Source organism: Atractosteus spatula, chromosome 23 (genome assembly GCF_055471065.1).
Source record: "Atractosteus spatula isolate fAtrSpa1 chromosome 23, fAtrSpa1.hap1, whole genome shotgun sequence".
Lineage (NCBI taxonomy): Eukaryota > Metazoa > Chordata > Actinopteri > Semionotiformes > Lepisosteidae > Atractosteus > Atractosteus spatula.
In genome coordinates this window covers 7,991,931-8,004,674 of record NC_142728.1, presented here as the reverse complement: position 1 = coordinate 8,004,674, position 12,744 = coordinate 7,991,931, and the positions used below count along the sequence as shown (strand labels likewise).

At 39.6% G+C, this 12,744-nt stretch overlaps 1 protein-coding gene across 1 annotated transcript in view; it reads left to right on the top strand.

Annotated features, from left to right (window-relative positions):
• Positions 1 to 9,143, top strand: part of ttll11 (tubulin tyrosine ligase-like family, member 11) — a 57,374-nt gene extending 48,231 nt beyond the window's left edge. The window contains exon 9 of the mRNA XM_088940556.1: positions 7,595 to 9,143. Within this exon, the coding sequence (XP_088796682.1) occupies positions 7,595 to 7,923 (329 nt within the window). The 3' untranslated portion in view covers positions 7,924 to 9,143. The remainder of the gene's footprint in view (positions 1 to 7,594) is intronic.
• The last annotated feature ends 3,601 nt before the right edge of the window (positions 9,144 to 12,744 follow it).

The window sequence follows — 12,744 nt, the reverse complement described above, 5'->3', positions numbered from 1 at the left end:
AATATGAACATGTTTGTAGATCAGGGTGGGAAGGTCAAGGGTTGAGAACCTGACAGGAGGAGGAAGCAATTTCAAAGAAGGGAGAGCTGATGAAAATTCAGGAGGATGCTGAGAAAGCAATGGCCAGGCCAATACAAATGAAGACAGTTCTGCTCAGGGCAGCAGAAGCTAAACATTCTTGCAGTTGAATTGCATTAATTAAAGCTTACTGAATTGTATACTCTGACACCAATGTCAGCTAAGTCCTAAACACCTTCAAAACTGTGCCCCTCAAAGCCACATCATAGCATTTAAAAAATTGCTAATCTACCAATAGCATTGTAAAGATACTGCAGTTGAAACGTACAACGGAATTCATTTGTCTTAAGTGTTTTTTTGGGAGTGAAATGAGGCTTATGAAAAATCAGAAATTGATGTATGGAAGAAATTCTGTTATTAATGATGGAGGTCCTAGCATGTGATGTAGTCTGTTAAAGAAAACCAAAGTCAGAACTACTTTAATTTTATCCCCAACCTCAAATGTATTCTCTTTCCAAATCTGATGAAAATGAAGGGACAAGGTAGGTAATTCTTCAGTAAACCGATGTCATTGTAGATTATCCTCAAACCTGCTGAATGAACATGTCCCTCTCCATTGCATTGCCTTTAATTGCTAATTGCAGGGCACAGAATTGATCTGCAAAATGTTCTGACAATATCAATCAGCAGTACCCCTTAAAGCTGCAGTCTGATTCCAATCCCTTTTACAAGGTGATTGCAAAACCAATCAAAACTAACCAGTCATTTGACAGTGGAGTATTGGCATTATACCTGTACATGCATTTACTAATTCATTCCCATTTTAAGAGAGGCAGATTTTTTTTAAAACCCAGTCTGATTCTCTTACAGCACCATTAGATGAGGTCATTGTATTGTTTCAGGATCTTGAATGCATTGTGTACTGTTTTCCTTCAAATTTAGAATGCACTTTTTATGCCATCCCTTTCTTGTAAAAAATCTGTATGCTTCTTAATTTTGTTTACATGATTAATTTCACACATTTATAGTGTACATAGAATGCATGTGTTAAAATACCATCAGATGTCAAAGTTTGCTGATCATGAATGAAATAAAGATGAATTTGGAATCTGCTATTACTATTCACAGAAATTGTTTTAACAGCTTCTAAGCAAGAAGGACCAGGTTACAGAATTTGTGGTAAGGTAGAATGGTGTCACTTAATCTTGTTTGAGGAAATTGCCAAATACAAAATCCAAGCTCAGTGTGAAAAATAAAAAAAAATGATTTCTGTTATAACTGTCATGTATATTGTAACACTTAAAAAATATTGTTCTTCTAATAATTTATATTAATGCTGATTACAATCTTAAGCTTTCCATTAAAAACACTGAGGTACCAGTCTCATCTACTGCTTTTCAGCAAATGAATAATACTTTATTATTTTTATTAATATAACTTTTACTTTATGTAGCCGTATGTTGTACTGTATGTGTGCTAATGCAAAATGAAGTGTACTGTATGCTCTTATCATATCATGCAGAATAGTCTGTCTGCACTCTGACTCCAGGCTTCTCTCCCTGTCTGTGTGTCTCAAAGACAAATTCCTGATACACGAAATTTTATATGGCCAATAAAGTGATCTTATCTTACCTATTCATCACAACGTTTTCAGCAGTTAGACAGGTTACATAAAGTGTAAGATAAAGCAGACATATTATGAGATGTTAAGAAATCTTACATAAGAAGACTAAAAATACAAATCAGACCCTTGTCTGCTTAAGATACTGTATATAATATAGTTTAAACAGTAAATACTGACAAAAACACTGCAACTAAACATGTTTCACATCGGATATGTAATACAAGCCTAACCATTTTAAAATTCAGTCAGTACTGTAAATTCATTAATGTGCCAGTTACTACACAGTTATCCATATCCCCAAAACCATCAGGTATTCTGGATTGAGAATTCATTCATTCCCATCACATTTTACATTCTATACCATCAGAAGAAATGCCTTTTTATACCAGATCTTTAGTTTCCATCTACAGCAGCTTTAAAAAGATTCATTTTACTTCTCACTCCTGACTTCACTTTTAATGCAAGATTTTTTCCAAAGTTTTTTTGTGTGTAAAATCTCTTCTGGAAACGAAGGGATTTTGTACAATGTCTACAGAAGTTGTGTAATTTAGCGATTGGAAAAAATCAATGTATGTCAAGGTCATATTCTGCTTCAATGAGTCCCAGAACGGGAATGTAGAAAATATGATATCTAACGGGCTTTAAAAATTTAAATATCTGTCATAGTTGGAGCATTTATGGGAATAGAATTACATGCATATTCTATAACTGTGTGGTAGAAGTGCAAACCCCAGCCAGCATCTTATCCCCAGGGTACCAGTCTGCTGAATTTCCAACTAGAGCTTCCTCGTTTTCTCGTTTTGATCACCCGTCATCACAAACAATATTTGCGTGCCATTTATTTGTCTTTGGCTATATTTTCTGTATTTTCTAAATTGCTGCTAATTGGCCCCACCTCATGAATAAATATTGGGTAGGCAATTACACAGGAAGCAAAAATAAACATGTTTGATTTGTTTGTGGCTGGAGCTCCTTTTCCAAAGTTTCTTCTGTCATTTTTTTCTTATCTTGAAGAAATGTATATAATGGGCAAGAAGGTAACCAATACATAGCTAGGCAATCAATTTTTTAACATCTATTTATGACATGTTTTTTTTTAAGATTCTTCAGTGGCAAATGGCTTATTATTCCAAAGCACAATAAAAGAAAATCTTCACGCCCATTTGCTTTAGTTTCTCTTCAGACGTCCGGGAGAGCTACTGTATGTCCACTATTTTAATCTTTGCTATTTTGGTATATTTGAGCATTTCTTTTCCGGTTTCAGGGGAGCTTGTTTAGAACAGACTAGGCTAGGTTGCACATATTCAGTTTTTATCTCCAGTTGTTTTTAATACTCATTCATTCATTGGCCATTCCTTGTGTTAGTAGTTCTCGCCACTGTGAAAATCTTCTGAACCTCACAGTGTGTTTTCAGCATTCATTCATTGGCTATCCCCTGCAGTGAACCCAAAATGGGCCGATATGGGATTCGAATAGGCATTCACTGTAACAGAAGTGGCTCAGAGACTGAAGGGATCCTTCTGTGTTTCACCCTGTCAAAACTGACCCTACCTTACTTGCTGCCCAAAAGATCCATGGCAAGAACAAGAGGTGGGCTTTGAAACCCCAATTTTCATGTCCATTTAATAATTAGGTTATTATTTTAATATGAAGATCTGTCATTTACATTAGGAACCTGTTTTCTGACTGGAAGAGTAAGAAGTTCTGGTATTTTCTAATACTTTAGAAGAACAGACCTAAGGATACCGTTTTAATGGTCTGTGCTTATCATTTTTTAAATTTACATACCATTTAAAATTGCAGGGCCAAACTGTTTTACGCTTATATTACTTTTCTGCTTTTGAGTAGGCTGTTCACGTTTGATTAATCGCAGCCAAGCGTTAATTAGAAAATAGAAACTTTGTCACCTTGACACAAGTAGTACCACCTGTCAACCCCAAAGGTCAAACTTCTGTGTCATTTTTCATCTGTCGGTCAGCTATCAGTTTGTTTTAAATTTCGATCCGAGCTTGGATGAGTCACTCAGTTGAGCTGTAGCGATTGTATTCTTTCCAGCCAGCCGTGACTAACAGCATGATTTTGTGCAGCCACAGCTGCTGTCTGTAGATAAATCCTCAGATCTCTGCAGTTCCTGCCAGCAAAGTATCCCTTGGATTTGTATTTATTTTAGACGGATACTTATGACAGTACCTTTCTAGCATCATGTGATTTCAAGCTGTTTTTTGGTCTTTTTTGCTTTTAATTAACGAGATCAAACCTGATTGCCGTCAGAGAATTCATTTTCAGGTTTTCAGCATTGCTCTGCCAAGTCAATTTCTTCCTTTTTCTTAAAGGTTTTCCCCCAGGTACTTAGCTGTGTGCCATTCGTTTTTTTTTTTAAATCCTGCTTGGTCTTGCTGTAATCACACAGTACATGTTATTGTATGTAAAATTCACCTCCAGGTAAATTAAAGTATGTGGTTGATCCGTATTTTTTTTCTGCACTGCGACAGAAAAAGCAGCATGAAAGCATGGTGATTAGGAACGCTAAGCCTGCCTCACATTCCCAGTGTCCTGGCTTCCATTCCAGCCAGAGTATGTCTGTAGTGTAAATGTTCTCTCTGCGTTCGCGCAGGTTTTTACTGGGTTTTGCAGTTTCCCTCCTCCTCCCAAAGACATGAATGTTGAGGATTACTCACACTTCAGTCTGGTCTTCTATCCTGATTTTCCCCATCCTTGTATGAAGTGACCTCAGCGTCTCTTCTCTGCCCTGTTCAGGGAATGTGGAATTAGAGAGACACACAGGGCAAAAAGAAAGCAGTAACTAAATTGATCTAGTGAATTATAAAAAGGCATGATGGCAGTATTATTCTGTAGTACAGTTGGATTGCTCCCTCCAGGCAAGGGGAGTGCAGCTGTCCCAAGTGGAGGACCCTGGGCTCTAGTTTGTGAGGGAGGGTCAAGGCGATCAGAGGTTGACCGGCAGATTGGTGCAGTGGCTGCAGTAATGTGCACACTGTACCGAAGCCTGGCGGAGAAGCGGAAGCTGAGTTTTCGGACGAAGTTCTCAGTTTTCCACTCGATCTGCGTCCCCATCCTCGCCCATAGAGAGCTTGGGGCATAGATTGAAAGAATTTCAGATGGGTAGCTGCGTCAGCACACCTGAAGAAGGCTCCACGGTCGAAACGTTGTGTTTTCTTTCTTCTCTTTTCAGCATGGAATAAACCTATTACTTGTTCCTAGACTGAAAGAATGAGATTGGGGATACAAGCAGACGAATTGAGGTTTCTCCATAAGGCTGCTGGGTTTACTCTCTTTGACTGGATGAGGAGACCGGGGAGGCCTTTGGTGTAGAATCACTGCTCCTCTGAATCGAGGGGAGCCAGTTGAGGTGGTTCAGGCATCTGGTCAGGGTGCCTCCTGCTGGAGGTGTACCAGGCATGGTCCACTGGGAAAATGAGATGGGATGAGTTCTGTCAGGCTGCAGTGTCATAAAAAAAAGTTGCTTTATGTTGCTTTATGTGGCATTATCCAAGTTAAAGCCTCTGACATACTCTTGCCATATTAGATAGCCTGATCTGAGTTAATTATAAAGTAATGTTTTATTACACAAGAACTGGAGACTTAAAATTCATTGGAAAGCTACTTAACAATAAGAAAAAGTTTATAATTGGAATTTTATAAAAGGAAACTTGACACTTCACCAATGTGGTGCAATGTGAAGGCAATTTGATTTTATCCTTTCATAATCACCACTGAGATGTGTTTCATTTTTCTTAATCCATTTGGGATTGCATTTTGTTATGTACTACGACACTTCATAAAAACCTAGTCAGACACTTGCTTTTCAAATCACACTGGTGTTGATTAAAAAAGTGCACATATGCTGTATATGTATATATCTGTGTTTTGATATACAGTGCCGGCAAGTTTATCAAAAAGAATATGAATAAAACTAAGCCACGTATGTATTAGCACACACTCCCAAACTCTCTCACCCTTTCAAACATTGATAGATTCATTTGAGAGTTTGTGCAGACTCATTGGTCCTCAGTAAAATAATGTTGTTATTGCTTCATGTTGGCAGAATTCTCCTGTAGTCTTGCCACCTGTGCCCAACTTTGGTATAAGAGGAATTCAGAAGGAGTCAGTTATCCAAATAGATGAGGCCTGCCTCCATGGATTTTGAAAATATTTGGAGTACTAAGCCTGGATTATGGGTTGCAGAATGCAATGACAAGCCTGTACATTGTACATTATAGTACAATGACAAGCCTGTACTACAGCTCTCTGTAAAATAGGAAAGTAAGACTCTAAACAGCCTAGATACCCATGGACACAACCAGCTCCCATCCTACCAAGACTGCATGACTTTATGCTGGTTGAGTATTTGGAAATCCCTTATATGAGTTATTTGGGGGAGACAGAAGCCCATCTTGGGCACCAAGAAATAGAACTGATAGAGTAAATTTTAACTACTGTACCTACATATTACACAAGCAGATCCTGGAAACAGGAGCACTACCTCTGAGATCTGAAGACTTGCAGTAACTATTGTCTGAAGGCTGCTTTTTCTTTCATAGGGGGGGAAAGTGTGTGTTGCTGTCGGTTAGGGGAGGAGAAGAGTCGAGTAAATACATGTGGGGAATGAATCTTGTGAAAAATGAAAAAGGAAAAAAAATAGTTTCCCTGTTCTCTGTGGAACTGTCAGGGCAGCAGTAAGGCAGAAACTGCAAATGGGATGCCATTCTCACATAGAAATGGCAGAAGAAGAACGGCCAGGATGAAGTGGCAGAGTCTGTTTGGCAGCTGTGGTATTCCGTAGGTACTCAGCATAAGGGTATAAGCACACCCATTGTGAGCTACAGTAACAGCTGCCTTTTGCTTGAAAGAAAACAATCACTATTGTACATTTCTTTATCTGTTAGTAGGTATACTTAATGTCTGTGGTTAATTTTTAATGTTTAGCTGACCGCTTCAATATTTAGTGACATTAAAATTCATTATTACACTCCTGCATTCCCTAAGCATTAAAGATGCTTGCTTAAAGGGCAGATGGTCCATGCTGGTCTGAGGCTTGGCAATGTTATTAGCCAGTTGTGACCAGGTCTGGTGAAGTTGGTTGGGCATTAATCAGTCAGGCTTTTCTTGGCTTTCTGCAGAACAGCAGCAAAAGGGAACAGCTGGGAGCCTGCAGTGCTTGCTGCCATCCATGAAACACTGTCCTCTACTCTGTTTGGCAATGTCTCCTATTATTGATAATGTAATGCATTTAATTCATAAGTGCTTCTTAAAAAGACTCTAAACAATACTAATCATTAAAAACAGAAAAAAAACAACGTTCTACATTGAGCTATAGTAAAGAAAAATGTTTATTATTCATTTTTAAAACTGGTCCACAGCCACAGCCAGTCTCTGATGCATTTGGTCAGTGACTCCTACAGTAGGGAAAGCTTGATTATCCATTGTAGAATATGAAGAACTGAATCAGCACATTATGTGTTGGCCTATCCAATTAAAAAATCCTAGAGCTAGATCATTTAGTGCTCTTTTCCTGTAAATTGGAGATCCTTAAAATCACCTTTACATTTCGAGGTAGACCATGCAGGTTGAGTCAAGCTGTAGAACTCCGGACATACTACTGAAGCCTATTTACTACCTACTGTCAGTTGGTATCCTAAATGTAAGGTGACAATGAAATCTTGTTGGGAGCCAGTAAGCATAACCTCATTCGTACAGCTTGGTCCTTTTTCACTTGCTGTTTTGCTTAGAGGGACTGTAACAGACATCAGGTATTCTTGCCTTTGGAGTTCATGCTCAGGAGTGCTTGGCGGTAGGATTTGCAATTAGCCCTTTTCCAGCAAGCAAGTCAAATTTGAATTGTGATTTCCTACTCGGCGAATAAAACAGGGCGAAATGTTTATTTTGCTGAGCAGCGGTGGAATATGAAGTCCTTTTTTTTTCCTGTCGCAGGGATGGGCCTTCAGGCCTTTGTGGAAGCCTTCTTCTACTTGGCGCAGAGGAGATTCAAGTCGCCGCCCCTCCACGAGCAGGTGGCTGCTCTGCTCGACCTGTGCGACTGCCACCTGGAAAGCCTGGATGAGAAACGGTTGCTGTGCAGTCGAGGAGCAGCGGAGCGGAGGACAGCATTACCTTCCTGTCTGCCCGAAGGAATTCATTCAGCGCCGTCTGCCCCAGCGCCTCATCACTTCAACTGCCCAACTGCAGCCAGTAAATCTGCGGATTACAGGCTTCTTCAACCCTTACGACCCACTCTGAAAGGAAACTGTATAGAAAACTAAATATCACCAGCAGGGGCTGGTCAAGGTCTGGGGCTCAATGGCAGCAGCGAAGGCAGAGCTTCTTTCGTTCAAGCTGCTGTTTATGCTTCTGGCGAGATTTCCTCAAGCAGTTTCATCCAAAAAAGGTTCAGCCACAATCGACAGACAGAATCTGTACCTAGTCACTGAACTGGTCATTTCACGGTGTTCCTGTCTGTCTCGATTGCTTTCTCTGGTGAGGTCCCTGAACACTTTCCTGAGAAAAAGATGAGCTGCGCTATATTTACTGTCTCCCCCATGCCAAGCATGTGGATATGCAATACATTTAGGTCTTATTCAATCCAGATTTGTATCTCGGAAAATGCAGCAGTAGCCTCTGAAAGCCAATGATAAGAGGCTTTTTTTTAAAAATTGTGCTGTAACTCATGTTATAGATTAAATTATTGATTTTACATTTGCAGATTTTTATCTTCCCGGTAAAATTGCACAGACTTTCTTCAGGGAAAACTTTTTTTTTTCTAAAACACCGCACCGCAATCTGGTCAATTATCCACAAGAGTGCTGGATATACAGTATAAAAAGATAAAAATAGCACCAGGGGTGTTTTCAGATTGTACATGAATGTTATTTTGCACAGTGGGTTCAAACCAGTCACTTTAGATATAGTAGTTGAATGAAGATTATCAGCTAGTGTTGCTTGAAATTTAACCTGAATGGAGCTGTGTCTCTGCTGTAAAACACAATCTTCTCAAGCCTTTTTAATTCATTTCTGGATGCTTTGGTGAAGTGGACATTCACCATAGAATTAACTACCTGTATGTTCGCCAAACATTTTAGAACAAGACTCTTACAATAATTGCAAGGTGAATTATGACTGATGAACACAACATAAAATGTGTAATATCTGACGTTCTTTTGTTCCAGTGGTGTCTCTTTTATTTATTTTAAACTTGGCAGAAAGTTTTTTGAAAGTGATCATTTATGTTTTAGCCGTCCGTAAAGCTGAGAAGCTGTAGGTTAGCACTTCAAGGATAATGATTGAAGAGCACTTTTGAAATCTTCCCACCTTCCACTCTACCTGATCCTAATAACAGCACGTTTAGAATGTTTTGATCTCTTGTTATTTGCTACCACTTCCATAGACAAATGTATGATGCTAAGTCTTTATGAACTTGTAATTCTGATAATATTACAGGTATGGAAAACAAAATCTGTGCTTTACACTATTAAAGACAATGCAATGATTTGTCACTCTGCTCCAATTACAGATAAGGATTAAGGTGCAGTTAAAGAAAAAAACATCAAAACAGTTCATGAATAATAAACATTGTCTTGCATATTGATGTCTTATGAATGTGATGAATTGTGATTTGTTTTTGCTATGCCTGCAGTACCTGGATTAAGCCGTAATCCAATCAACAAATTAGATTTTCACACCTTTTTATTTTTGCATATGTATTTGTTTGTTAGTCTGTGCCTCTGCGCTTAACAGGAAAAGACAAAGTATCTGAATTATCAATGAGAACAGAATTACTATGACGTGTATTGCATGTTTGAAAGGTGATGTCTCCACAGATGCAAATGAAAAAAGCATAGTCTTATAGCTTCTTTCACAGCTTAATTTGTAAATGTATTTTTCTGCTCCGTTGTTTATCTCCATTATTTTAGGCGAATACCCTATATGTATATCCTACAGTCCTACAGTACCATACTCGCATATGACCTACTATTTTGCCTGTGTTACAGTTTAAGTTAAACAGAACACAACAACAAAGTTCATATTTCTTCATTCTTTTTACCCTTTTTTTTGCATTTGAATCTAAATCTAAGTTAACTGTGATGTTGTGTGGGGTGGCCCACAATAGGGCCAAAGGTACCAGGTGGGCCCCAAGCACAGACACACTCCCCACATGATTTGAAATGTAAAATAACAGCTTGTGCTGGGGAAAAATAGAACTGCAGGGAAAATAGTTAGCAATGATGCTGTCCTTTAGCCTGGAGGAAAATAATAGCCACAGTGTGGCCCTCCAACTGGTCCTGGGGAAAGATTGTAATTGGCTACAATGCTGCCCTTACAGCTGAGCTGGAGAAAAATAATAGGTTTTGTAGCAAAACTTCAGAATTGGAACAGATTCAGCTTGTGCTACCCGAAGGTTGAGAGATCTGACCGAGTTCTTCTTTGGCTTTGCCTCCTTGTCAAGACCGTCTCCTTCTTCGCTCGGCGCCCGATTTATCCTGCCTGGAGGAGGATGCGCAGCTGATCCTCCTGATTGCTGGGGTCCTGTCAAATCACCTGTGAACTGCGCATTGCCATCCTGTGCAGGCGGAAAAGCTTAAAAAAAAAAAGTAGGAGCTCACAGGGAAAGTACCGTCCTTCAAAGTCTCAGCCCCTCGTGGCTTCACCACACATTGGAAAATAGAACTTTGTTGATAATTCAATGTCATGGCACCTCACTTTTCTTAATGAATGACCTTTCAAATATCAGTTTTTCTGTCAAATCCAAAGCAGTGCTACCTGTGACCTTTTGTATTTAATACAGTATATGGAAATATATACAGTAGGTGTATATTGTTAGTAAACAGTCCTTGTGTTTGTTTTTGTTCACTTAAAGTGGGAACTAAGGGGAGAGCAGTAGTGTTGATGTCTGTATTAGTGTTGAATGTTATTAGTTTTTCTGGCTTTTACAAATCTTTCCCCTTTTTTGTGTTTCTGGGAGAGTAACCTGTAGGCCTGCGCGCCCTTAAAATAGCCCCCCAGTTCTGTTGTCAGGCTTTTGCAGTCAAGTAGAGGACAAATGAATTCAGAGACACAAATGCTACGTCTGAGATACTGTCACATGTCAGACTTGTTGAACTTAAGGGTGTCTCTTTCTCCTCTTGTCAGTACAATGTGTTTCGAGACATTCTCCCTCTGAAAAATGGTGGCTCTGTGCTCCGTGGCATGTCACATTTTTCATACAACTGGTGCTGTGTCTCCTGCCCACAGCTAACACTTTCTGTCATGTTTTGATTTATCCTCACACTGGCTCAGTCCAGCGAGGATTTATCTTTGATTTGCAGGCTACGGAGGGAGGTCCCTTGGTTTTTTTCCTTTCTTCGAAGTGAAGTTCTTCATCGCTTAATATACCCTCAGTGCTTCACTTCTCATTTCGAGCTGCTGAAGTACCACAACGAAGATATTAAACTGGCTGGCAAATGACAATCAAGCCATTCAGGTTTTTTTTTTCTCCTGGCAGAATTTGCTGGAAGCCACTGCCGTCCGTCAAACTTTTCACAGATTTCAGAAAGTGTTTGGGATCTGGTGTCTGAATTCTCCGCCTTATGACAATGTACAAGTAAGGTGTGAGATTAGGGAACAAGCCCTGATGTAGTCCCATGATAGCCAACGTTTGCAACTTTGCAAAGAAATCTGTCTTCTCTCAGAATGAAAGATAAGCAGGACGGAGCCTATTCTCCTGAATGCATCCCTGCAGATTTTGTTTTTATTTCGGAGTGTTAGTGGGTAATTATTCTGAGGCGAAACAATATAGTAACGTCTTTGAAAATCCACACTACTGTCTGCACATGTGTCTGGAGGGAAATGTTGTTGATTTCCCCCCTGTGAATTTCTTTTGTTTGGAAGGGCTAAATTCCACAGAAAATATTGACCAGAAAATGGCATTGTTTACCTTCTGTGGGGCATTGTACCCTTCACTTGCAGAAGCCTCACAGACATTACTGTGGATCAATACTAGTATCATATAGTTCTGTACAACCCTATGTTTTTCCCTGTAAGACCTTTTTTTCCCCCAAAACTGAAAATAAATATAGAGATTGTATTTATGGATGGGCTATCTTGTAGCATCAGTCAGGTTCACATCTCTCCTGTGACTCATCCCCAAATGGTGTTGAGAAAAAGCAATCCCTCCAGGTTCGAGCGAACTGCTGCGATGTATGGCCTAGTATGTTTTCTCTCCAAGACAAAGGGAATGTCGGCGGGATCCATTTAGCAGATCGGGTACTTTATGAGCATGGGGGCAGCACTGTAGAGTAGTAGTAGGGTAGACGGGTTTATTGCCATACTGTGTGCATGTACATTGTACATTGTAATTAGTATTTGTGCTGATCTCTCAGGACATACACAGTACAACAGACAACACCACACAATGTAAACTGGAGCCCTGTGTTCGTGTGGGTTTTCTGCAGGTGCTACAATTTCCTTCCACAGTCCAAAAACATACTTGTAGGTTAATTGCCCTCTGGAAACATTGGCCCTAGGTGTCTGTGTGTAGCGTCTATGTGTGCCCTGCGATGGACTGGTGTCCCATCCAGGATGTATCCTGCCTTCTGCATCTGCTGCTTGCTGGGATAAAGTCCGGCTCCCCTGTGACCCTGAATTGGAAGGAGTAAGAAAATGTATGGATGGAGTTATAAGCATGATTTCACCAGGGGCAGAACGTAATAAAAAACTGTTCACAAACTTTTCACAAACCTCAGCCTCGGGTAAGCAAATTATCCACAGCACCTGGTTTTAAATCCCTACCTGAGTTTCGGAAGCCTCTTTACACTGCAGTTTGAAACTGTTTCCTTGTTATAAAAAAAAAAACACATTGAATTGCTTTAATAATATTGCAAAAGCCCCAGCTGCTTTTTCCTACTGCGTTGAATGTTTGAAGGATGTGCTGAAGAACAAAACATCCGATTTGTTTACATACAACAAATGTTTTGTTCCTCAAAGGAAAACATCTTTGATCAATGTGTTCTCCCTGCACCTAAGAAATGGATGGAAAACTGTGGACAACTCAAAGATTCATGGGATGGCGTATAACACGAAGAGAAAAAGCAGTTAATAGGTAAGGTTGA